At 46.5% G+C, this 27199-nt stretch overlaps 2 protein-coding genes across 3 annotated transcripts in view; both read right to left on the reverse strand.

The window, feature by feature from the left end:
• Positions 1-20354, reverse strand: part of LYPD1 (LY6/PLAUR domain containing 1) — a 64322-nt gene extending 43968 nt beyond the window's left edge. The window contains exons 1-2 of the mRNA XM_060106376.1: positions 20288-20354; positions 18824-18961 (exon numbers count right to left, since the gene is read on the reverse strand). Coding sequence (XP_059962359.1) covers positions 18824-18961; positions 20288-20339 — 190 coding nt within the window. The 5' untranslated portion in view covers positions 20340-20354. The remainder of the gene's footprint in view (positions 1-18823; positions 18962-20287) is intronic.
• Positions 20355-23186: 2832 nt separating this feature from the next.
• NCKAP5 (NCK associated protein 5) overlaps positions 23187-27199 on the reverse strand; it is a 991644-nt gene continuing 987631 nt past the window's right edge. The window contains exon 18 of one of the 2 annotated variants that reach the window (XM_060106265.1): positions 23187-23627. In XM_060106265.1, the coding sequence (XP_059962248.1) occupies positions 23346-23627 (282 nt within the window). In that variant the 3' untranslated portion in view covers positions 23187-23345. The remainder of the gene's footprint in view (positions 23628-27199) is intronic. The other variant, XM_060106266.1, reaches the window with a different exon arrangement.

Raw genomic sequence — 27199 nt, forward strand, 5'->3', positions numbered from 1 at the left:
CAAGACAAGGATGACCACTCTCATCTCTTCTATTCAGCATAGTATTGGAAGTCCTAGCCACAGCAGTCAGACAAGAAAAAGAAATAAGAAGTATCCAAATTGGAAGGGAAGAGGTAAAATTGTCATAATATGCAGATGATATGATACCTTATCAGATGATATGAAACCCTAAAGACTCCACACAAAAACTAGAACTGATAAACGAATTCAGCAAGGTAGCAGGGTACAAGCTTAACATACAGAAATTGGTTGCATTTCTTTACAACAACAATGAAATATCAGAAAGGGAAGGTAAAAAAAAAACCTTTTAAAATTGCACCCCTAAAAACAAAATACTTAGGAATAAACCTGACCAAGGAGGTGAAAGACTTATACACTGAGAACTGTAAACCATTAATAAAGGAAAATGAAGATGACTCAATGAAATGGAAAGATATCCCATGCTCTTGGATTTGAAGAATTAATATTGTTAAAATGGCCATACTATGCAAAGCAATCTACAGATTTAATGCAATCCCTACCAAATTACCCATGACATTTTTTACAGAACTAGAACAGATAATCCCAAAATTCATATGGAACCACAAAAGACCCAGAATTGCCAAAGCAATCCTGAAGTAAAGGAACAAAGCAGGAGGAATAACCCTCCCAGACTTCAGACAATACTACGGTAATCAAAAGAGCATAGTACTGGCACAAAAACAGACATATGGATCAATGGAACAGAATAGAGAGCCCAGAAATAAACCCACACAGCTATGGTCAATTAATCTTCAACAAAGGAGGCAAGAATATACATTGGGAAAAAGCTAGTCTCTTCAGCAAGTGATGTTAGGAAAAGTTGGACGGCCACATGTAAATCAGTGGAGTTAGAACACACTCTCTCACCATACAGAAAAATAAAGTCAAAATGGCTTAAAGACTTAAACATAAGACATGACACCATAAAACTCCTAGAAGAGATCATAGGCAAAACATTCTCTGATTTGTACCAATTGTACCAATGTTTTCTTAGGTCAGTCTCCCAAAGCAATAGAAATAAAAACAAAAATAAACAAACGGGACCTAATCACACTTTCAGGCTGTTGCACAGCAGAAGAAAGCATAAACAAAAAGAAAAGACAACCTACAGAATGGGAGAAAATATTTGCAAATGATGCAACTGACAAGGGCTTCATTTCCAAAATATACAAACAGCTCATACAACTCAACAACAACAACCCAACTGAAAAATGAGCAGAAGGCCTAAAAAGACATTTCTCCAAAGAAGAAATATATATGGTGAATAGGCACCAATAGGAATAGGAAAAGATGCTCAACATTGCTAATTATGAGAGAACTGCAAATCAAAACTATAGTGAGGTACCACCTCACACCAGTCAGAATGGCCATCATTAAAAAGTCTACAAACAACAGGGCTTCCCTGGTGGCACAGTGGTTGAGAGTCCACCTGCCGATACATGGGACATGCGTTCATGCCCCGGTCTGGGAAGATCCCACATGCCACGGAGTGGCTGGGCCCGTGAGCCATGGCTGCTGAGCCTGCGCAACCGGAGCCTGTGCTCTGCAATGGGAGAAGCCACAACAGTGAGAGGTCTGGGTACTGCAAAAAAATTAACAACAAAAACGTCTACAAACAACAAATGCTGGAGAAGGTGTGGAGAGAAGGGAACTCTCCTACACTGTTGGTGGGAATGTAAGTTGGTGCAGCCACTGTGGAAAAAGGTATGGAGGTTCCTCAGAAAACTAAAAATAGAATTGCCATATGATTCATCAATCCCACTTCCTGGCATATATCCAGATAAAACTATAATTCAAAAAGACACATGAACCCCTATGTTCACAGCAGCACTATTCACAATAGCCAAGCCATGGAAACAACCTAAATGTCCATGGACAGAGGAATGGATAAAGATGTGGTATATATACACAATGGAATACTACTCAGCCATAAAAAAGGAACGAAATAATGCCATTTGCAGCAACATGGATGCAACTAGAGATGATCATACTAAGTAAGTCAGAAAGAGAAAGCAAATACCATATGACATCACTTATATGTGGAATCTAAAATAAGACACAAATGAACCTGTCTATGAAACAGAGACACGGACATAGAGAACAGACTTGTGGTTGCCAAGGGGGAGGGGGTTGGGATGAGCAGATACAAACTATTATATAGAGAAACAACAAGGTCCTACTGTATAGCACTGGGAACTATATTGAATATCCTATGATAAACCATAATGAACAAGAATATTAAAAAACAATGTGTATATATGTAAAAAAAGAGAAGATGTGGTATATATGTGTATATATGTGTGTGTGTCTATATGTATATCTATACATATACATGATGGAATATTACACAGCCATTAAAAAGAATGAAATAATGCCATTTGCATTATTTATTATTTGCATGGATGGACCTAGAGATTATCATACGAAGTGAAGTAAGTCAGACAGAGAAAGACAAGTATCATATGATATCACTTATACGTGGAATCTAAAAAACAGTACCAATGAACTTATTTACAACACAGAAACAGACTCACAGGCATAGAAAACAAAGTTATGGTTATCAAAGGGGAAGGAAAGAGGGATAAATTAGGAGCGTGGGATTAACAAATGCACGTTACTATATATAAACAACAAGGATTTACTGCACAGCACAGGGAACTATATTCAGTATCTTGTAATAAAGTATAAAGGAAAAGAACTGAAAAAAAGAATACAGATATATACATACATATATGTATAATGGAATCACTTGGTTGTATACCTGAAACTAACACAATATTGTAAATCAACTGTACTTCAATAAGAATGAAAAGTGTTAAGATCACAAAAGACAAGAAAAGAGTGAGGAACTGGTAACTCAGATTAGAGGAGGAGACATGACCATGAAATGCAATGTAGGATCCTGGAGAGGATCTGGGAATAGAAAAAAAAACACGCGGGAAATCCAAATACAAACCATGGTTGAATGAACAGGATGGCACCAATGTTCATTTCTTAGTTTTTTTTTTTTTTTTGTGGTATGCGGGCCTCTCACTGTTGTGGCCTCCCCCGTTGCGGAGCACAGGCTCCGGACGCGCAGGCTCCGGACGCACAGGCTCAGCAGCCATGGCTCACGGGCCCAGCCGCTCCGCGGCATATGGGATCCTCCCAGACATTTCTTAGTTTTGACCATTGTACTACGGTGATGCTAGTTATTAACATTAGCAGAAGCTGGGTGAAGGGTACACGGAAACTCTCTACTATTTTGGCAGCTTGTCTGCAAGTCTCAAATTATTTCAAAATAAAAAATTTTCATAAAAGACGCTGGTATTGGGTGAGGGACAAGTCTGTATCATTCTTCTATGTTCCACCCAAATAAACGCTTCAGTGAAACGTGACTGACCACCGCGCATGCTGATGACCAATAACATATGTATGTCTGTAGAGGTGACAGATGGTAGCCCCAAACATCTGTGCTATTTAATGACTTCCTTCGTGCCTCAAAGGCCTCGGGGGCTCTGGAAATGACTATTTTTCAGTGTGATGGGCTTGAGGGAAGATCACTGGGGGAATGGCTTTCCCCCTCTTCCAATGTTCCCTCAATGAGCGCAACTCCTGGCCTCTCTAGACCTCTATTCCCTCTTCCCCAAGGGAGGTGGAGTGACATATCTGATTGGTAGCACATGCTGTTCATCCCCTTCCTTATCTTTCTTGACAGTGAGTGGCTCAGAGCAAACAGGTGGTCTGCCCTGCTCCCCGGGGCAAGACACGGCCTTCTCCGGCTCTGGACTGGGTAAACCAGCTAATTTGAAGATGCTAATTTGGAAAACTGTTTGACTTTCACCCCAAAGCTATTCCCTCCAACCTAGTCTTTCTTAGTAACAATGGTGATCTTTTGGGCCTCATGTGTCTTGTTCCTTGTTTTATTTCTCAATGTGCTCAGAACCTGGGTAAGAAAGGTGGCTGATAACCACTGGGTGCCCTCTAAACTCCACCAGGTTCTATTGGACCCAGTTTGCACTGTGGCCTAGAACTTAACTCCGCAGTGATCGTCTGCAGGACCGGGAAGCATTTTCCAACTCATCTTCCTCTCCAATAGCCTCTGGACTTGGAGAATCAGAAACAAAAACCATTTAACTTTTTTTTTTTTTAAGAAGACGTTGGGGGTAGGAGTTTATTAAGTTATTTATTTTTGCTGTGTTGGGTCTTCGTTTCTGTGCAAGGGCTTTCTCTAGTTGTGGCAAGCGGGGGCCACTTTTCATCACAGTGCATGGGCCTCTCACTATCGTGGCCTCTCTTGTTGCGGAGCACAGGCTCCAGATGCGCAGGTTCAGTAATTGTGGCTCACGGGCCTAGCCGCTCCGTGACATGTGGGATCCTCCCAGGCCAGGGCTCGAACCCGTGTCCCCTGCATTGGCAGGCAGATTCTCAACCACTGCGCCTCCAGGGAAGCCCTTAACATTGTTTTTGCTCAGTGGGTTGAGCTGAATCAGGGCAGGAGGAGGGCCTGGAGTATTGTGCACCCCCTTCCCCCAAACGCAGGTATACAAGCAACCTTGGGTCTCCCCAGAGATTGTGGGAGTACAGTTCTACCATGATCTACTTGTTATAAGCATGCTTTTTAAACATGTAAGTTATTTTCCTAGTTTTCTCACCTTAGTCTCTGCCCCAACGGTCAATTAAAAGAGAAACATAAAGCATGCATCCTCTCTTCTTTATGGACTATCATGCATATATCTTTTTCTCTGCTCTCTTTGCTGGCACATAGATGGAAATTCCTAAAGAGAGCTTTTTTTTTTTTTTTTTTTTTTTTTTTTTCTTTTTCGGTATGCGGGCCTCTCACTGTTGTGGCCTCCCCCATCGCGGAGCACAGGCTCCGGACGCGCAGGCTCCGGATGCGCAGGCTCAGCGGCCATGGCTCACGGGCCCAGCCGCTCCGCGGCATATGGGATCCTCCCAGACCGGGGCACGAACCCGTATCCCCTGCATCGGCAGGCGGACTCTCAACCACTTGCGCCACCAGGGAGGCCCTAAAGAGAGCTTTTAATAGTCCATTACTTTTCACCCCATGGTGTATAATTTAGTTCTAAAGTCGAACTTCGATGGCAAACTGCTACTTGTGTGAATGCCCCTCTGGGAGTAAGACTAATCTTCCTCTACTCGAGAAATCACCAACACTTACTGCACCGGAGTTATGATTACACTACAGTAACTATTCCATGCAGGACTACGAACAGCTCCTCAAAGAAAAATGCTTGGAAATGGGTAACCGGAATGATCTATATGCATTTTCAGTGAGCTTTGAAAGAAACTGGGAGAAAAAAAGTCTTCAATTTGTTCCCAAGTATTTTTTTTTGTCTCTTAAAGAACACCGTGTGAGGAATTTTGATAGTGTCTGCATTCTAATGAGGACATTTCGGGAAGAAGAAGCTTATCTATATGTACTTGTGCCTCGTTACTGCCACGATGGGCACCGTTCATCAGACATAAAAGGAGGAGAAAACCTGGAGGTAGTTTTTTGCTGGACAATTCTGTGTTCTGGCTCCTTAAGTACTTTTCCTTTGCTGTGGATGTGAATATTTTAAAAGCCGAAGATACCCCATCCACTGGAGCTGCAGATGGCCACAGGAAGCAAACAAGAATGCTAACATTTTTTTTTTTTTTTTTTTTTTTTTTTTTGCGGTACGCAGGCCTCCCACTGTTGTGGCCTCTCCCGTTGCGGAGCACAGGCTCCGGATGCACAGGCTCAGCGGCCATGGCTCATGGGTCCAGCCGCTCCGCGGCATGTGGGATCTTCCCGGACCGGGGCACGAACCCGTGTCCCCTGCATCGGCAGGCAGACTCCCAACCACTGCGCCAACAGGGAAGCCCACTAACATTTTTTAAAGGGCCAAATAACAAGGGAGGTGCCAAGGTCTGCATTGCACCTGCGTACTGACGCCGAGCCGTCCACCCAGCCTGGCCTAGTTGGTGGAACCAGTAATTGAGGGTAACGCAAAGGCACCCCACTGACCCCTATGGGTAAAAACAAACGTGTCTGTTCAAACAATGGCCACAGCATCAAGAACACAGACATGAAACAAGATACCTCAAGAACATTCTCTTTCCTCATAACAGGGAGGTGTTAACTTCATTATTCAGAAGGTTTTGATTTTACCCCTTTCAAAAGTTTTTGTTGTTGAGTTTAATTTTTAAGGCTGTTAACCACTGACACCACCTTAATTATAGCAAGCAAACCACCCGCCCATAATGTACGAGGCCAACTGTTAGTTTTACTTGAGTTTCACATCAGATGTGGACTTCTCTGCTCATTTATAACTTTCTGAGCCAGGAAGGTTTCTGTACAGACATTTGCTTTTTCCTCAGCTGGTGTCTTTGTTCCCCAGTTTGCCGTGGGGGACTGAGGGAACAGATATTTATGACTTATTATCTCACTATTAACAGTGCCCTTCAGTGATTTACGAAACCATGCTCTTACATTTTTGTGTGTGTGTGTGGTTCACGGGCCTCTCACTGTCGTGGCCTCTCCCGTTGCGGAGCACAGGCTCCAGACGCACAGGTTCAGCAGCCATGGCTCACGGGCCCAGCCACTCCACAGCATATGGGATCTTCCCGGACCGGGGCACAAACCCGTGTCCCCTGCATCGGCAGGCGGGCTCTCAACCACTGCGCCACCAGGGAAGCCCAATGCTCTTACATTTTTAACCTTGAAGGCCTTCTGATTATTGGTCCAAAATGGCAAAGTTAACATCACGGGGCCCAAAGATGAATAATCAGTTTCTTGCACACAAAGTTACCCAAATTAGGGAGAACAGAGTCCTCGGTGGCATAATGGCTCCAGATGGGATGAGCCAAGAACGTTGAATCATTTAACTCAGGGCACCCTTGTATTTGTCGCCACGAACGCATCATTCTCTCCTGTAGAAAATATCCTCACACTAAAATTTAGTTATACTCTTGCATCTCATCATTCAGTGAACCAAAATTCTGAAACGTCACCTACATCTTGAACTAAACGTCAGACGTCACTTGCTAGCGTATGTACTGCTTTCCCTTTCCAAAATGTGACAGGTGGGAAATTCCCTGTGGTCCAGTGGTTAGGACTCCACGCTTCCACGGCAGGGGGCGCAGGTTCGATCCCTGGTCTGGGAACTAAGCTCCTGCATGCCCCACAGCACGGCCAAAAGAGAAAAATGTGACAGTGATTCATGATGGAGGTCCTCTGACGATGCATTTCAGTGTGCGTTTTACGCAAAAGAGTGGGTGATGTTCAGGCGAGGAAATCACCCCTGTTCTTTCTCCAGGGGGCCTGGAAGCACTATGCTTGATTCTCTCCAGTTTTGTGCAAGGACTTCTCCAAAGGTGATGTGGCAGACACTGACAGTCGGCCACCCAATAGCCATCCCCTGCTTTCTTCCTTACAGCAAACAGTGGCCATGAGACAACATTCTGATCAATGAAAGATAAGGAGAAGTCTCTTGGGGGGACTTTGGGAGAGATTTTGTTGTCTTGTTAAAAGGAAAAGCTGGGGCTTCCATGGTGGCGCAGTGGTTGGGAGTCCGCCTGCCGATGCAGGGGACACGTGTTCGTGCCCCGATCCCGGAAGATCCCATATGCCGCGGAGCGGCTGGGCCCGCAAGCCATGGCCGCGGAGCCTGTGTGTCCGGAGCCTGTGCTCCGCAACGGGAGAGGCCACAGCAGTGAGAGGCCCGCGTACAGCAAAAAAAAAAAAAAAAAAAAAAAAAAAAAAAAAAAAAAAGGAAAAGCTGGAGAGAAAAGCTCCTTGGTGCCATCCCTTCCCTTTAATTGAATATAAGCAGCCACCTTGTGACCAAGAGGCAATTGGCCTCAGGACAAAAAACCAATGCTTAGGAAAATGGAGAAAACCTGGGTCTCTGATGACTTCACTGAGTTGTGGAAGCAACCCCAGGACATCCTTCTTCTGGATCATCTTGTTAGGTAAACAGGACAGGCCTTTAAGGCTCAAGTCTCCATTACTTGCCACTAAAGACATTCTTTTTTTTTTTTTTTGCGGTACACAGGCCTCTCACTGTTGTGGCCTCTCCCGTTGCGGAGCACAGGTTCCGGACGCGCAGGCTCAGCGGCCATGGCTCACGGGCCCAGCCGCTCCGCCGCATGTGGGATCCTCCTGGACCGGGGCACGAACCCGTGTCCCCTGCATCGGCAGGCGGACTCTCAACCACTGCGCCACCAGGGAAGCCCCTAAAGACATTCCTAAGTGATACGGAAAGTGAGGTCCACAGTGGAGGTAAGAACATAAAGGAATCTGGCAGCAGCAATGGCTGGTTCTCCTTTGAAACTATGTCCCGTAAACCAATGAGGGGAACAGACCTAAATGCTTCTTGATGCCTGAAGCGACTGCAGCCAGAACTTCTTCGAGCTTCAACATAAGAATGACATCCAGGTTTTATGACAATGGTATTAATGATATTCAATAAACGGGGCAAGAATACAAGCAATTAGTTGGATTCTTAGAGGCTAGTGAAACAGTGTTAAGTGCAAGACAGACCATGGGAGAACAAAAACATAAAACGTAGTCTTTTTTTTTTTTTGCTTCTCTCTGTGGTTTAATTTTCCAAAACCAAATGGTTTAGAAGTACATCCCCCAGCTGAAAGTCTGGATTGCCTCTGTCTCGTGGGACCTATCCATTTGTATTTGAAACATGCGTCTCCTGTGCGGGAGAGGCCTGGGGAGAGGGAACAGAGATTTGCTGAGGGAATATGTCTGCATATGGAGGGACTGGTTTTCTTCCTAAGGGAGTTCATGACAAAGGCAGATCTCAATGTAACTGAGTTCCAAATACTTAAACCTCCAGCTGATAGAACTGGCTGGGTGGTGACCTGTTCTCAGCTTGACTACCAAGTTAGTGGAATACTGCAGAAGCAGGGGGTGCGTGTTTCCAGAAAACACTCCTATTCAAAGCACATCCTTAAAAGCTGACCTACTGGAAAAACTGGGGTGGCTTACACTTCAGAGTTGTTCCTTAAATGACGTAAACAGGCATTAGTAGACTCTTTCCAGTTTAACGAAAAAGCAAAAAGTATATTCAACTTATTTTTGTTTCCTCTTATGATAGAGATTTAAGCGCCCTCATTTTCGATATAATATTTTTAAAATACCAACAGATAAACCTATTTATTTTAGCTTGACACTTGATTTGTCAAGCATACTCATTCAGCAAATATTTATGGGATGTCTGCCTAGCAGTGAGTGAGTGTAAGTATATGTGTGTGCAAGAGAGATAGGGACGGAGGGGGAGAAACAGAGAAACAGCGAGAGACCGAGAGAGACAAAGGAAGAGGGAGGCAGGCACAGTGTGCTTTCAGGAGCCCCGGGCACAGAAATGAACACCGGGCATGGACACTAGTGAATGAAGCTACAATTCAATTCGATTAGGAAAAGATGCTCTCAAATACTGAAGGACCCTGCGCCAGGCAAACTGCTGGCTGGAGGACACTGAACAAAAATAAAATTGTCACAGCGTCCCTCTGTCATTCTCCTGTCATCGCCGACACCAGGGAAGGTCAATTCCAGAAGCACAGGTAAGCAGGGCCCCCGGATGGCTTTTACACATGGACCCAGGTTTTACACGGATGGTTTAGCCTCTCTCGATCTTTTTTTTTTTTTTTTTTTTTTGCGGTACGCGGGCTTCTCACTGCTGTGGCCTCTCCCGTTGAGGAGCACAGGCTCCGGATGCGCAGGCTCAGCGGCCATGGCGCACGGACCCAGCCGCTCCGCGGCATGTGGGATCTTCCCAAACCGGGACACGAACCCGTGTCCCCTGCATCGGCAGGCGGACTCTCAACCACTGCGCCACCAGGGAAGCCCTGCCTCTCTGGATCTTAAACCACTCTTACGTAGAACTGCTTCTGACCTGCTTTCTTCTTTTTTCCCTTCCAACAGCCAGTGACAGGTTGAGTAGAATGATGTTTGGCCTCTTTAAAGAAAGTCAGCGAACTCTTCCCTCTCCAGGTGCGGTCTCCCACCCACTCGCGGCCTTTCTCTCTGAAGCCAGGGAAATTCTCGAAAGATTATCTCGCGGCTGGCTTTGAAGCCGAGATCCATTTGGATGTCCTCACCGGCTGGAACACGCATCCAGCTGCCTAGCCTCTTGTTATCTCTGAAGTTGCCGGAGCCCTGAGTGGTTTGCCAGATTCTGCGTAAGCAACGAAACAGTGCACAACACCCATCACCCAGCATCGCTCCGGGTGCTCTTTGAAGCAGCCTCAGTGCAGGGCATCCGAAGCCGCTCCGCACATTGAAATTCACAGCGCGTACAGCACGCTGAGAGCCTCTTCGGGTATCACCCGCCCCCGGCGCTGTCTCCACCGATCCGCTCTCACCGACAAGTCCAAGAAATAGAAAAACATCAAAAGCTATTGTCCATGTCCAGTGAGAAATGAAATGCCCTGGACCAAGTATCACAACTTCCTTAGAATAATACAACACTTCAATCACTTTTGCATCTGGATCCCTCTCCTGGTTTATTGCAAAGTCAGAAAGCTGGGAATCAGCGGTGCGAACTATCCCTGCTTTATTCTATGTAAAGGCATTGTTGAAAAAAAAGCAATTTATTACAAACTTTTTATGGTTTCACCTTATCGAAAGCACTTAATTCAGTTCATCTGCTGCTTTGCTTTGGCCCGTTGAAGGCAATCAGAAGGCTGGAAGTGATTTATTAATAAGGGAACATGGGGTATAGTTTTGGCTTGTGAAAACGGTTCCTGAATCACAACAGAGCCACAGCCCCAAGTCTACCACGGACAGAAGGAATTAGTGACATATATCATCATTCTTTTGTTTATTCACAGGATGATTCATCACAGGTTTGATTGAAGCTCCTACTTTATAGATATGGCCTTTTGTGGAATGCCCAGGGGAGGAAACATTGTCCTCTACCAGCAATTCTCTTCCCCCAAAATACAATCACTTGCACCATAAGGCAAAGAAGAATTCAGCTTAGTCTTTGAGAGGGAAAGAAAAGAAAAGAAACTTATACCTTCTGAAGGAGTGAACAGCTGTGCCTACATAAAGACTCTAATCGGTGACTTGGTTTGGGAGAAAAAGACTAGATTTGCACATGTTTACTGAGTATTCCTTGTAGATGATCAAATCACACCAGAATCTCATCTCCTTAACTACAATCTCTCCTCAGAATACTTCTTAACCTGCTCAACCCTCAAGCCTTCGCAAGGGAAGAAAGGGAAATGGACTCATCAAGATGTTTAAGCCCTCAGGAAAGAAAACTAGTCTTCTCATCTGTGAAATGATAAATGAAGATCTCTTCTAGCCTAAGAGGTGCAGGATGCTTGAGGGCTATGGTCTATGGGTGAGGCCAGATGTCGGGATGGGCAGCTGGGATCACTGATCAGAGCTTCTGGCATCAGGAATAGCCCACCCGAGATGCCTGAGGATTCTTGTGGCTAACAAACTAATTCAAGGTCCCCTCAGGGAAAAGCAGATTAACAGACGGCAATGGATAGGGAGGCGATGGATGGGAAGCCCAGTGCTGGGTCCTTTGCCCCACGGCTCCCTGGGACAGCTTGCTCTTGGCACAGGTTTTTAGTTCAACTCGGCAAACTGGCTAATTAGCCCCTGGAGTTCCAGGTTCACAGCCATGCCCTCTCCTACCCCATCTCATCCCACCCCACTCTAATTGAGGGACTTGCCAAGCCTGAGTTTTCCCTTCAGCCCCCTGCACAAGCAAGAGGAAAGGTGCACTTCAAGATGGGATGTGAAAGGGGTTCACCTTGAAAACATTACCCTAAGCAAAAGAAGCCAGTCACGACAAATCACATTTTCTGTGATTCCATTTACAGGAAATGTCCAGAATAGGTAAATCCATAGGGACAGAAAGTAGATTAGTGGTTCCCAGATTAGTGACAGCTAACGGTTACAGGGTTTCTTTTTGGGGTGATGAAAATGTTCTGGAATTAGATTATATTCACAACTCTGTGAATATACTAAAACCAAATCAAGTATACACTCTAAAAGGATGCATTGTATGGAACGTAAATTATATCTCAAAAAAGTTGTAATTAAAATACAGAAAAGAAATGGTATTAGAGTGATCGAAAAAATCCTGGGGAAGAAAAAGGACTTGAATTCCAGTCTCACTGGCTGCGTGGTCCTGAGCAAGTTGCTAAATCTCTCTGCATCTCAGATTCACCAACTATCAAGTGAATATAGTATCTCACTGTGAACCTTCCAGGCTAAGTATAAGGACCCTATTATAAGGAATGAAAGGTTACATGCAAGAACTCCTTCAGTCTGAGAAATGAAGAAGTAATAGGTAAAGTAACTTAGGCTCAGGTGTCTGGGCCAGCCTTCAGAAGCAGCTGTGGAGAGTGAACGAAGCAACTCCTGGTGAGCATTCCTGCAGGTTTCCATCTTTAGTACTGGTGCCTTAAGGTGGTTATACCGACAGCATTCCTCACTGCCTTGCTGTGTCTCATAAGACGACAGGTGGCCTGTTTCTACATATTACAGGGGAGGAAGCTAAGCCCCTGGGATGTTAAGTAACCTCTTCAAAGTTACCAAGCCTGGGAAACCCGGAGCATGGCTGTTCGCTCCCTAAGGGTGATGGGTACCCTTTGCATTCAACTGCTGACAACAGGGGTTAGGGTGTGGGCTACTACTGCACAGTGCGAAAATAAACCTTTCCCAGGTTTGGGCAGGAGAACCTAAGTCAGTCAATCAGAGAAAAAAAGCAAGAGAAAGGGAGGGAGAGAGGAAGGCAGGCAGGAAGGAAAGGCGGCGGGAAGCGGAGAGGGAGAGACAGAAAGCAGGCTGTATATTCAGATCTTTTAATTTCAGGAATATGTAAGGGAAGCAGATTTGCTTTTCAAAGTTCAAAAGGAAACGGTGTGTTTTGTTTTCATAGTTGGTTTCATTTTTCACTTGGGAGAGAAAACCCAGCTTTGAAGCCTCTCTGTTTAAACTCATTAGGAAAACCATCAATGATGGAAGCTTTCATGAAATCACAGTGGGAGGAATTAGTGTTATGGGAGAAGCTGGATCAATCTTCAAACGTTTCATCTCTGGAGATGGGAGGTCAGCCCTGGCTGCTTGTTCAGCTGGAAAGGTAACATAAACAAATACTTTAGGTACCGGAGAGTCCGAGGGACTAATGACATTTGATCTTCACCCTCTGAAGACCTCCTCAGAAGTCGGCTATGCCTGCCACACGAAAAAGATGGATGCATCTTGAGAACTAAGTGGCAAAATGACTTGCTCTGGAGAGAAAGGTGTTCTTTCAGGGTCCCACTGGAAAGGCGGTAGTGATATTGACATTCATCGCACAGAATCTTTCCCCGTGTAATTCGTAACATTTTTGAGGTTGGCATGGAAACCTTTTTAAGCAGGGCCGGTGTTAATATATGAGAATATCTTTCTTGACACCTGAATCTTTTTTACTTTAAAGTTTTTTAATCTGTTGCAGTCTCCTTGGCAAAGTTAAAATATGGTGATTTTTTTTTTCATTTTTGTTCTTTACTTTATTCTTAGAGTGGAGTCCATAGCCCATCTCAGTGATGCAAAATGGATTTGAGAATGAGAAAGTAAGGGCTATAGGTAGAATGTTCAGAAGGGAGATGACAGGAGAGAAGAGGTAAGAGAAAAAGATATGGAGCAGATAACGGGCACCAGAAAAATAACAAACATCACTGGTACTCTGAACAAAGATGTCCTGGGGAAAAGAAGTTAGAAAACGTCTTTGTACGATCTGAACAGCTACCAAAAAGGAGGATGCAATATTTTCACTTCTTTTCTCACAAGAATTATGTTTGTGTGTGTAAATTGATATAGGCAGAATTAAACAATATACGCTCATACATATATATGCCATGTGTGTGCATATGTGTGTGCTTTAAAGAATCCGGGTATAAAGGGACCCTGATATAATATTGATAAGCAAAATTGGCCCTTCTTCCTGCCAGGACCACCCCAAAGACAAACTACGGCCTGTTATTGTAAATCCTGGTGAAACTAAGCAGAGCACAGCCTTAAGAGAACATAGGCCGTGGTTAGCTTTCCACTGCTTTCTGCTAAGAGTGGGTGACTGATTAGAGACCCCAGATCCTCTCTTACTATTCCCTTATCTTTCGATAGCTCATGAGAAAATAAGGCATAAAATTAACCTATCCAAGGCATCGAGCCATCCCTGCCCAACTTAATGAGCAACTAACTAACCCAAAAGGAAAATAGCCATAACTTATACAGCCATAATGTAGATGCAACATGGCATATAAATCAGTGAACTCGTGTACTGCAAAACAGACAAATAGATTAATGCCTGTTGCAAAGGATGGGTGAAGAGATCGATTAGCTTACTGATTCAGACCATGAACTTTCTCTAAATATACTGCATTTAACTTTTAAATAAGGTTTAGGAGAACCTGTAACATTTTGCTCAGTGACAAAGCTATATTTTACTAAGGGCAGAAATTGGCTAGTCTATAAAAATTAAATTACGCCCCTTTCACTGTATCTAGTCAAGAGGAAAAACTCTAATTACAAGATTGCACTGTCAAACAAATGCAGATTCACGTTCTTTATACCCTGGTTTTAAAATTCACGGGCGGGGGGCTTCTATTCTGAAGTGAACATCGATATTTGAAATATTTTGCAGAGGGCGGTGACAGGCGAAAGCAAGAGAAATGTCATTATCAAGGGTGCTGGTTCACAGACACTAACTCACTAAGTGCAGAGCTGGAGACAACAAGTCATTCATTATGCAAACATTTAAATATCCGTTAGTAAGGACAATGAAAGACGCCTTCTCTTCCCCACAACCCATGCCTTATTTCTCCATAAATGACCAAGAGGAAAAAGAGCAGAAAATCATCTCAGCATCTAATAGGAATGCTGCTCTAGGGAATAGGTAAAGGTTAATTTTAAATGTACTCCGCAACTGAAAATCAAACGTACCTGCCTGAAAATTTCTAAGAGCTGAGTTTGCAGACTTAATCCAGAAAAGGACTGTCTGAAGGCCTGGGCATATTGCACGGCTGGTCTTTTTTTTTGAAAGAGAGGGCCTTTCATTCCTGCTTAATGTCAAACTCGCTTGGTTCATTAAAATCTTAGTCCATTTAAAACCCTGGTTTTTCTCTACCTGTGAAAAATGCCAGTCCTCATAGCACTCAGACTTTACAAACCCTGCCAGTCGGTTCTCCAGTTCTTACAAAATCTACTCTGTGGCTCGTGTGCTCAACCCAGTTCACTAAGCCTATTAGGTGAGACTGGTGGGCGTGAGAATTGTCTAAGTCTTTAGCACTTTACCTGAATTGTCTTTGCAGGCAACCCTGGCAGCATATTTTACTGTGTAAGGTGCTGGCCCAGGAAGCAGGTGCCTGGCAGTAACCATCGGCTGACAGACGTGGACCAGACATCTAATTTCTCTGGCCCTCGTTTTCCTCCTCTAGAACACAAAAAGGTTGGTCCAGACCAGCAGTTCTCAATTTAGGGCACCCCATGGTCACCTGCAGGCGGCTGACCCACGGCCAGTTACACCACAGACTTCCAGAACTGGCCTCTTCAAGGAGGGGCCCAGACATGTGGATGTGAACAAAAGTCCCCGATTCCAATGTGCACCCTTAACTGTAAATCAACTACCCACTATGGTTTATCCCTGTAAGTATGATTCTTCTGTTATATTTACTTATAATCTTTATGCAAAGGTAGGTTAGTTTTTGTGTATGAGCTGCAAAAGGTGGTGAACTTTCTGTTAAAGGAGAAATTCAGGAGGTGGTTATACGGGATGGAGTAGAAAAAAGATTGCTAACCCTCCTTTTGTAATTTTTCTTGTAGAAAAGTGTATATGATTTTTTAAAAAATTAAAACAACAACAATAACAGCAACAAAAGCCCTTTCGATTCCAAAGCACTAAAATTCTTGGAACAGTATATGTTACTGATCAAGCACAAACGATTCTGACTTCGATTCCTAATAGCATCATTGAACAGGTGGGACTTCCTTATTAAAACAACAACAATAACAGCAACAAAAGCCCTTTGGATTCCAAAGCACTAAAATTCTTAGAACAGTATGTTACTGATCAAGCACAAACGATTCTGACTTCGATTCCTAATAGCATCATTGAACAGGTGGGACTTCCTTGCTCCAGAGGGGAGAAGTTGACCCTGCAGTGTAATTAAACACGGTGGGTCAGGCTTCCCTGGTGGCGCAGTGGTTGAGAGTCCGCCTGCCGATGCAGGGGACATGGGTTCGTGCCCCGGTCCAGGAAGATCCCACATGCCGCGGAGCCGCTGGGCCTGTGAGCCATGGCCGCTGAGCCTGCACGTCCGGAGCCTGTGCTCCGCAAGGGGAGAGGCCACAACAGTGAGAGGCCCGCGTACCGCAAAAAAAAAAACAAAAAAAAACAAAAAAAAAACAAAAACACAGTGCGTCTTGGCCTGGGGAAATAAGGGCCTCAAAGAGGATGCTCAGATTTCAGGTAATTTCCCCCACGTAAAGCACAGGGAAAGAGCCTGGTACACAGGGCACACAACAGGAGTTAGCTGTTGCTACTGTGATGAGTATACTATGCTGTGGTCACTTAACAATCAGAGTTTTGAGGTTGGCTCTCCATCCCTGCCAACAAGGGGAGGGTTAATAGCCACTTAAATTGATTGGTCTCCAGCCATCACATGATGACAGTGGAAGCGCCTTGGAAATTTCAGCCACTCCGCCTCCTGCCCCCATCCCTCCACAAACAGCGCACTTTAAACACAGAAACGTGCATTTGGCTGATTTCTATTGAATTCAGGCTAAGAATGCCTGGTTTTCGCGTGTGCAGAGCTTGCATCCTTTCCCTAATAACTGGTTTTTCCTTTGAGCCCATCAACTGTTTCTGTTTCTCAAGCTTCACAATTGAGCTTGCCTTATTTCTCCGGTGTCTGTCACCCTCTAGCCTAGGACATGTGGCGGGAGACACCTGGTCTGGCGACAAGATGCCCACCTTGACTGAGCTCATAGCGACTTCAGGTCAGGCACTGATGGACTCTGCGCCACAGCTTCGCGGGGAGAAGCTAGGGGCGTTATCAGGCCAGCACTGCCTTTTTTTTTTTTTTTTTTTTTTTTTTTACAGTGTGTGGTGGAGGAGAGGGGGAAGCTAGATGAAAAACCACACCTTGAAAATGGAGTTTGTAATGTTCACCTCAGATACACTTTTAGAGAGCCAGAAATGTCTCTCAGAAAGACACCTCCTCTGGCTTGTAATTTGGTTCATAGCTTGTCCTCTTCTCGTGGCAGCCATATCCCAGGTTATGATATATGATACCCAGGTAAGCAGTGGCCTAGAGGACGACGAAAATGTTCCACATCCCCATTTTTGTCTGGCTCTAAACTACTGCCTGGAAGAAAGCTACAGATATTTGAGAGACACAGTAAAGTGTTCAAAGGGATTCTGATGGAAATTACAGGAGCTCCTCAGGTAGAAGGGCCATCCATTTTTGCTCAGATAAAATTCTCAGGAATGAAACAAGCAGAAAAGAAACAACCTGTCGGAATCACGCGTGTCAATCTTAGCTACAGAATCATCACTACGTTTTGTTTTGCCTTTTTAACAGTCCGAATCCCATAGGACAAAACAATGCATGCTGCTTTTTTTGAGATGTTATTCTTGCGAGCGATTACGTTTCAGACTTCCCAGAAGAGTGATTCTGGTGGAAAGACTCCACACCTAGACTGTTAATGACCTATAAAGAAGAGCCTTTAAAGTTGCCTGCACACACACCACATCACAGCACAGCGACCAGCTATCTGCTCCCCAGGTTACTATGTGGTAAGCCACAAGGCACTTCCAGGCCCTTCTCTGGGAAGAAACTACTTTCCCAAGGTGATCACTTTAAAACTAGAGCCCTTGCATTAATTTGCCAGCGGGGTAAGGGAATCACTTAACAAGCTGGACCCTTCACCAGGCTCCATGGGCAGGGCGGGGCAGTTCAGCAAACTCAAGAGAAGCAGCACTTGGGTGCACTGAATATCATTCATCCATCTTTTCAACATCCTTACAATGGCAAAGTCTATGTTCATGGATCTGACCTTGGCATTGAAACTCCAGTTCGCCCATTTCCCCAAAGTTCCAGTTGCACTTGTAGGGGGACTTTGATTTCTGATGAGACTACAGGGTGGGGCTGGGGAGCCCCAGCTCCGTGAGAAGACTGCAGGAAACGAGTGAGGTTTTCTCTCACAGACCCCTTTCTTTTTTCGCCTCATGCCCAGGCCCTCTGTCAGCCCGCTAGCAGCTGAGCTTGTGGGGCGGGGAAGTACATTCCCTTGAAAGATCTTTGGCAATTTGTGCCTGGAATGTGATGCATTAGTTCTCAAATTAAATAAAGATCCTGTAGTGTTCTTCAAGGAAATATGGCGTGGCTCTTTGACAAAACACATTTTTCAAGTGCTGACCTCTGGGAACTTCAACTAGCTTCATATGTCAGGCTGACACTGCTCACAGGCTACTGTCTAGTTGCCCAAGCAGAGCTGGTTATCCATACATTTTCCAGCCTCCCGATCAGCTTTTAGCAGAGGGAGGTGAGGGCAGTCCATAAAGAGAGGAGAGCCACTCATTGAAATGCACTCCCCCCCCCCAGTCCCTCGGGGAGAAGCCCCGGTAATTAACTCTAATGAGATTAAAGTAACTTGGAACTTTTCATTTTCCCAGCTCTGTAAAAGTAAATCTGGGCTAACCAGTGGGTGCATTCTATCAAAGTCAATCCCTTTTCCTGTAATGCAATGGCCCCCTCACTCCCACCTCAGCCCAGGCTGGAGAGGGGAGGAGGAGGGGGGCTGCCGGGCTCTTACCTGCGCTTTGCTCCATCACTTCTTTCTGACACATGTCTTGAACGTTCACCGTGCAATTCACGATAAACTCGGGGGAGGAACAGTCGTTATTCAGTTGGAATTCTTCACACTGGTAGCACTGGATTTGCAACGCAAAGCCTGCGGGACAGACGCAGTCGGATTCAGACCGGGCCGCCCCGAGACTACCCCAGAAGCCAGCATCCTGCCCCTCGCCCCAGCCAGCTGCGGCGCCCTCCTTCCTGGGTCTCCCCGGAAGGCGGCCGCGGCTGAAGCCGGTAGAGAGCGGCGCGGCCACCGAAGGTCCCGCAGGATATAAAGTAGGATTTGGCCCGCGAGCCCTGGACCCACACTCCCCAGAAACAAAGAGCCCGTGCGACACCACACCTGGCTCTTCCCGCACGGAAGTTAAAAGGAGGGCTAGGCCGCCCGAGAGCCGAGAACCTGACGTGCGTCGGCTCCAGCCTACGCCGAAGGCTTTGCCTAATTAGTAATTGGTTACAAATGAGTTAATTACTATGTCGGCACCGTTCGCGATTTGCCTTCGCTCACGCCTTTTCAGTTTTCCTTGATGGTCGAAGCCGGCACCCCTGTGCTGTGGCTCCGAGGCTCCCCAGGCGGACGAAGGACCGGGCGCTCAGTGCTGCTGCGCCCCGAGTCCCCCGCCTTTCTTCGGGACGGTTCCCGCAGCAGCAGGGGTGGCCGCGGCGTGTGGCAAGGGGCGTGCGTGCGTGTGTGCTTGTGCGTGTGTGTGTGCGCGCGCGCGCGCATCCCCGGCCGCGACACCACAGTCCTTCCTTCCCGGCTTTCAGGGCTCCCTTTGGCTATAGGGCTCCCGGTCCGGGTCCCAGCTCTGCTGAGCTGGACTGGGAGCCGCTCCTGTACTGGAGGGAAGGAGCCAGACGTTTCTGCACGTCTCCCCGGCCCAGCCCGACTGCTCCGCTCGGATCTACGAGCTCGCGTCTAGACCTAACTGCCCCCGGCTCCCGGGCAGACGAGCCCCGGACCCGGCGCACCTCCCATCCCAGACCCACAGCGGTCGCGCTCGGAGCGCAGCTACGCAGCCCGGGCCACAGGCTGACCAGCATGCCGCTCACCTGTCGGCGGCGCCACTACTACGGGTTGCTAGCGACGCCTGGCAACTTGGCGGGTTCGCGGACTGTCGCCCCCGCTCCCTCACCGAGACCCTGCGCGGCTCGGACCTTCCCTCCTCCCCAGCCCAGCTGCTTCTTTCGACCGCGCAGCCCGGGCATCTGCAGCCCGAGTCCCACCAACCCGCCGCTGCCGCCGCTCCTCCAGCAGCGCAGGGTTTGGGCACTTTCTCATCTAGCGCCCCTGGGCACCACTCTGAGCCGCCGAACTCCCGCCGCACGGGCGCGGAGGTGAGCGCCCAGCGGAGGCAGAACGGCCGGCGGGTACACGGGCTGTGCGACCCCGGCCGGACGGCTGGCCGCTTCGTCTTCTTACCTTGAAGCAAGAACAGTCCGCAAAAAGTTGCCGCGATGCCGAGGACCCACATCTTCCCGGAGCCGCGGGGCCGGGAGCGGGCAGGCGCATCAGAAGCGGCGACCGCGGCGGAGGCTGTCCGGGCCGCGGCGGCTGTGGCTGCCGAGACTGCTGGGGCCCGCGCTGCCGCCGCCAAGACGAGCCGCAGGTGCCGCCGGCGGCGCCCGCATCGCCCGCGCCGGGGCCCCCGGCTGCGGGTCGCCGCTCCTCTGGCTCGCGCTCCCGGGCAGTGCCCGGCGTCTCCGGAGTTGGCGACGGAGGCTGAAGGAACTGCTGGCGATCCGGAGCACCCAAAAAAGTCTCGCCTCTCCTCCCCACCTCCCACTCCAGGCACCACGTGACGGCTGCCGAGTTGGGGTGGAGGTGGCGAGCGGGGAAGGCTGGGATAGTCTTTTCACGTGTCCACCCCCTTCCGATGGCCCTCCTCTCCCGCCTCCGCACGTCCCCCGGACTGGGACGCCTCGAGGGGGAGAGGGGGAGTATAGTTTTCGGAGGCTGGGAGGCTGGAGACTGGGGAAAGAGGGAGGAGGAGGGCGCAGCAGGTGCCGCGGCGGTCGACCGGGCGCCGTCAGCAGGACGTAGGAGGCGGGGTGGGAAGACTGCTTGCCTCTACTTGCAGGGGCGCTTGCCCCCCTCCTCTGCGCTCCCCGGGGGCTGGTGGGTTGCCCGCGGCAGGGTCCGGTCCACCCGGCAGGGAGTGCGGGGCCGCGCTCCCGTGCGTCTGGCAAAGTTGCACACTCGCAGGCTCCCTAGGGTATCCGGTGCAGCGGCGCCTTCTCTTCCTCCGAGAAGCCCCTGGGCCGTTACGGGGCTCGGCTTCAGCTGCGGCGGAGTGGGCGGGGTGGGCGGGGACCCTGCCCAGCTCCGCGCGCTCGGCCCTCGGTTCGTGTGCCGCGCGCACCGCTGGAGGGTGTGGAAGCCTAGCCTAGGAGAGGGCCGCTCCGGGGACAACCGTGAATGAGCTCCCACTAGAAAGCAAATTGGGGTGAAGACGAGAGCTGCTCTCCTCCATCCCCTTCGTCCCAAAGGCCGGGCAGCTTCCTCCGGCTCTATTCACGGCGTCCTCTCGTGTACCGCGCCTTCCCAGCCCAGGACTCGGACACTGGCACACCCCTCGCCGCCTCCCCCCACCCCATCCCCCCTCTCTTGTACAGGCGACCCACCTGGAGTACTCCCGAAACGCCACCTTGCTACGTTGGCCTTCCTGGCCGCCGAGCCCTGCCGCAGGTGGTACAGGAGCCCGCTGGCCCGCCCGGAACGCCTGGGAGCCTCCGCCCCCAATCCCGCACGTTCCCACGCCTGTCCCCCAAATCCCTAGGCAGCATCCATTTCGGTGGAAAGGGCTTCTTAAGCTTCGCCCCTCTTTACCTCCTTCTACTCGGGCCTCCTCTCTCAGGAGGAGGAAGCTCTCTTAGGCCAGGATGCTGATCATTTATTTCCCTATCCTAACAGCAGAGCGGGTCTGGAAAGGGGCTTCAATGACTTTCTTGTCATTCCTCTGCAGAGATCGTTCCCTATCTGCCTCCGGCTCCTTCTCTCCCTTTGCACCCCTCTTCCTCTCATTTTTAGTTGGTTAACCCCTCAGGGAGACGAAAATGCTTTGACCATTACTCGCTCGTCTGCAGACTCGAATTTTACAATTGGCTGAATTACTGTTTCTGGAGGAATAGGGCCAGTTTGCTTATTAGTCTGTTTATTCCTTCGGGGAATGCGTCGTTGGAGCGCGTGTGAGATTCAGATAACTAATTGTGCCAAAGGGTCCTTGAACAAGTTCTTCTAAGCTTTCAGAGGGTGCGATTGTGATATGACGTTTATTCAGAAATGAAACAAAAGAATCTTAAAAAGTCTGAAAGACAATGACATAATTTTCATTTAAGACAACAAAATTCAAATATAACAAATTGCACAAATTAACCAAATAACACTGATCATACAATACTCTTTAAAGAAACAAGTGTGTACTAAAGTATCCATATAGATCCTAAAAATATTCGTTATGCCTAGTTTACAAGCTCCTGTACAAAAGCAATTATAAATAGTTCGCATCTAGAAAAAATACACGGTAACCTTTAAAATAGAATTTATCCTTACATATAAACAGACTTTGTAGGAAAAAAGGATATTAAAAAGTAAGAAGTTTTCATAGCACCAACCATTTTATTTTTTACAAAGTGAACATTGCAAACAGGAATTTACTTTGATTTATAGATTGACCAGGTTTTAATCAAAAGAGCCAGAAGAGAAAAATGAACAAATAATGTTGAGAATTGCAGAGAACCACTAAGTAGAAGATGTAAGGGAATGATGGGAGGGAAAGTAGAATTACATCGTTTCTGATACATATAGCTTCTGATCAGTGTCACACTTGAGTACCTTCCTTTACAGTTTTCGGTAGAAGCAGAATTATACTTATTACTAGAACCTGAATCTCTCTGGCAACAATTTGGAAATTGCACTGGGATTAAAGTTTCTATCAAATTGAGATTATGAGGTGGAGATGAGAGAGAGCCCTCTGGTTTTTCGGCAGGCCCTGTTTTCTGTTTCCAGAGTGCACCCACAAACAATTTGAGGGCTAGGACAGTGACCTGAACAAAAACTGGAGTTGGAATTTTTCAAAAATATATTATCAACTTCTAAGACTTGGGCATCATTTCAAGAGCATGGCACTGGTTCAATTTATTGCTGTCTTTTTAATTTTATTTTTTGCTACAAATATAATTTCTTTTCCAAAAAAAAAATTTACAACTTCTGTACAACTTCTTTTTCAAAAGAAAAGTGCAAAATTAAGACTTCTGTATCCTGGGTGTGTTTACCTTGAATCCTCATGGAACACAGCAAGTAGAGTCTATCTTTATTGCCTTGTCAGGGAAGTAAGCTCCAGTGGGCTGCTGGCTGTGAATCTGACAGTGTCGGCCCTGGTACTGCAATAGTTTATTTGTTGCCATCTCTACCTGCCCCGCTTCCCAGCCCTGTTTCTTAAGTGCTCCATTTCCAGCTCACTAAGGGGAAAAAAAGTCCTTTACACATCATTTGAACCCTGACTTGCACAGGAAGAGAAGCTATCATATAAAGAATCACTCAAAGATTCCAAATTGTCTACCCCAGGCCTATCAGAGTTACTCAAAGAGGCCTCTTCAGTTTTTTCTTTTTCTTCCTTTTGTCCTTCAACCTTGTTCAGAGAGTTCGTCTCTTTTTCTAATAAGATCACAGTATTGCCGTTGTATTTATTGAATGACTCCAGGGAAATTTTACATAATCTAGTCTCAGGATCTTCTCTTGTTTCTTCAACTTGTTTCAATTTCTGAAATAAAAAGAGGAAAATATTAGAAACCTATTTCTTTGCAAAATCAAGTTATTCTATCCAATATTCAATTATTGTCAGTATAAAGTACAATTTAAAGGGATACAGGGAACCTACAAGTCTTTAACAATCTTCTAGTATAATTTAATGTAATAATAAAGCCAATTTTAGGGATAAATCAAGACTTCAATCATTTTACTGAGATAAATAGGTCCCAATTTGCAAATCAGTTAAGTGCCACTTAATTTTAAATGGATCCATCTAAAATTTGTTCAGGTAAAGTGCCTTATTTTTCTTAATCAAAGTTTCGAACTCCTTTCTTTTCTTACTAAATATTATTAGTTGTCCTGTTTCTAAATATGGATAGGGACTGAATTTCAGCCAGAAATGACAGTTCTATGCGAAAAACAAAACAAAACAAAAAACATGCAATCCCTTAAACTGCCATAAAATTTAAGTACACATTAAACTTGTCAGATGCATTATCACGTGTGTATTTTGTCCCTTTACGAGTCTTATGCTATTTGAAAGAGATCCCAGGTGTGAGGGTGTAGCTTCTTCAAGGCCCAAGGGCTTAAACATCATCGAAGCAGGTCTGCACCCGAGTAACCTCGCCCTCCAGGAGGTTCTAGTAAAACCAATGTAAACAGGGATATTTATAGGCTGTTACTGGTAGTCTCTGGGACTTCATAAAACACTGCAGTCATATTCGATAATTACTGCAGGTAAACTCTGTAAACATGAATATATTTACTTGCTCAAGTGGCTCCTGAGGTCTGAGGTGAGAGGGAACAGGAAGGCATACATGCACAAACTGCAAGGGTGGAGGTGTTAAAGCCATTAACCACATTTCTCATTTCCTTTTCCTCTTTCAGGCAAAAATTCCATCCAGGAAGAAGTAGGAACAGGGCCTTAGAGATGATAACAAGAGCTATCATTTATTAAGCATCCACCACGTAAAAGACACAAAGTATTTTATTTATAAACCCTTTTTCACAGACCTGTAAGTTACACATCCCCACTTCAGAGAGAAGGAAAACAAGGCTCAGAGTGACAGGGTCACTTGCCCAAGGTGGCTCAGCACGTGATGGAGAACAGGATTTGAATTCCTGTCTGGTGGCCTTCCACGCTCTTGTAGTAAAGGACAAGATGTCCTGTATGGTTTTTTTTCATTTTGCCATCCACATATGCCAAACCATCTCAACTGCTACTGTCCAAGGCCCTAACATAGGCAGTTCCATCCCTCCCTGCAACATTGCTACAATGGATGTTAAAGGTACAATGAGGAAATTGTGTTTGGATCTGGGCAAAAACAGACATAGCCAAAGCCTGTGAATTCTCACATGCTAAATATTTAATAGGAAGAGAAAAGAGAAAGATACAGAAGTGGATGGTTCTGGTGTCCCAGGAGCAAGCTCAGACAGCATTTCTCTGTGCTGTGGGGAAACAGTGTAATTCTACGGGAATACTTGAAAATCAACCTTGAAGTGATGCTTATTTCATTATACTGTTAACGTACAGGAGCATCACTCACAGAGCAAATTTTCAATCTGAAATGGCTACCTCGAAAGAGCTGGGCTGAGGAACAGATTCCTAGGTGATTACAAAAAAGTGGCTCCAGGGCCTCCCTGGTGGCGCAAGTGGTTGAGAGTCCGCCTGCCGATGCAGGGGATGCGGGTTCGTGCCCCGGTCTGGGAGGATCCCATATGCCGCGGAGCGGCTGGGCCCGTGAGCCATGGCCGCTGAGCCTGCGCGTCCGGAGCCTGCGCGTCCGGAGCCTGTGCTCCGCGACGGGGGAGGCCACAACAGTGAGAGGCCCGCATACCGCAAAAAAAAAAAAAAAAAAAAAAAGTGGCTCCATAATTAGGAACGACTCCAGGCAGGAACCCCTTCTCATGGCGTGCCAATTCTGAGCATTCTTTAAAAAGAATTATTAAAGTACAATATGAAAAATACATGGAGGGAGGAGGAAAGCTTTGATTGTACCAAATGTAGGTAAATGGAGGCCATTCAATGCAATTTCCTCCTTACCTGAATATCTTCTCCCTTTTTCTTTATTCAAGAACTTTTCCTTGCCTATTTCTGGTCAATGTGCATCTCAAGTTCATCCAATAAACACTCACTAGAGAGGCAGGTGGAAGGTTTTGGTGCTGAGGATACACAGCTGAATAAAATTGCGTCCTGTAGGAGGGGAGTGAGGCCCTGGAGGCAGGTGGACTTGAGCTTGAGTCTCAGCTTTGCCCTTTCATTGGCTGTTTAAGTGCCCAAGAGCACCCTTCCTCAGGTCAAGTTAATAAGACATACCTTTATTTCAGGATTGCTGTAAGTATTAGAAGCAGGACACTTGAAGACCCTGACACATAGGAGTAGGTGCTCAGTAAACGGAACAATAAATAATAGTAAGAGAGCATTCTTATGCTACATCAGTGGGTCTTAAACTGTGCTCTCCAGACACCTTGCAGCATCAGCGTCACATGGGAGCTTGTTAGAAATGCAAATTCTCGAGTCCCGCCCCCACTTAACTACATCAGTAATGCAGCGTCCCAGAAAACGTTTTTAACAAGGTCACCAGGTGATTCTGACACATATTAACATTTGAGAATCACTAGTCTAGAAGAACTTGTAGGGGCTTCCCTGGTGGCGCAGTGGTTGAGAGTCCGCCTGCCGATGCAGGGGACACGGGTTCGTGCCCCGGTCCGGGAAGATCCCACATGCCACGGAGTGGCTGGGCCTGTGAGCCATGGCCGCTGAGCCTGTGTGTCCAGAGCCTGTGCTCCGCAACGGGAGAGGCCACAGCAGTGAGAGGCCCGCGTACCGCAAAAAAAAAAAAAAAAAAGATGTTAGAAGAACTTGTAGTCTTGGAGGGGAGGACAGGTGAAAAGTATAATTCAGTGTATTCAGGTAGTGATAAGGAAAGGATTATTTACCATGAAAACACCCACTGTCTATGGGACACAAATAGTGCATCTTGTTTTCTAAATGTTTCCTGCTTGTAGGTTTGGTTCTTCAATGAATTATGACAAAGGCCTACACTGGCTGGGGAGGCGATGGAAATGAAGGAATGGCCCATTGTAAGAAAAATCACATGCCTTCTCGGTCTTCCTTTTATTTTCACAGTTTTGATGAGGGGTGGGTACCGAAATATTTCTGGACTATAAGAACCACATCAGTGTAAGAGTGACAGTGGGGACACATTGACATTTAACCTCAGGGTTGGGGAGCTATAGGGAGTGGTGAGGATTGTGGTCAGCTCAAGAGTACGTGCCTCCTCTAAAAGCAGGAGCAGCTATTTAGACCTAGCTCATTGCAGCTGCGCAGAAACGTGGGCCCAGGTCTTTGATTTTAAAGGTAAGGCCATGAATCTCGAACAATATTTGCTTATACTTAAAATCCTCTAATTTTAATTAATTGCTTATACTAAGAAAAAAACCAAATCAATAATAACAAAAATAACCCCCACTATTGTATGTCAAACAGCAATCTTTGCTGTTTGTGTGAACAGCACAAACAGTGTGTGAACTTCTGAGTTAGTGATCATGTTTTATACTTATTTTTATGTCCTAGATGACCCC

The sequence above is a fragment of the Mesoplodon densirostris genome, chromosome 8 (assembly GCF_025265405.1).
Source record: "Mesoplodon densirostris isolate mMesDen1 chromosome 8, mMesDen1 primary haplotype, whole genome shotgun sequence".
In the NCBI taxonomy this organism is placed as follows: Eukaryota; Metazoa; Chordata; class Mammalia; order Artiodactyla; family Ziphiidae; genus Mesoplodon; species Mesoplodon densirostris.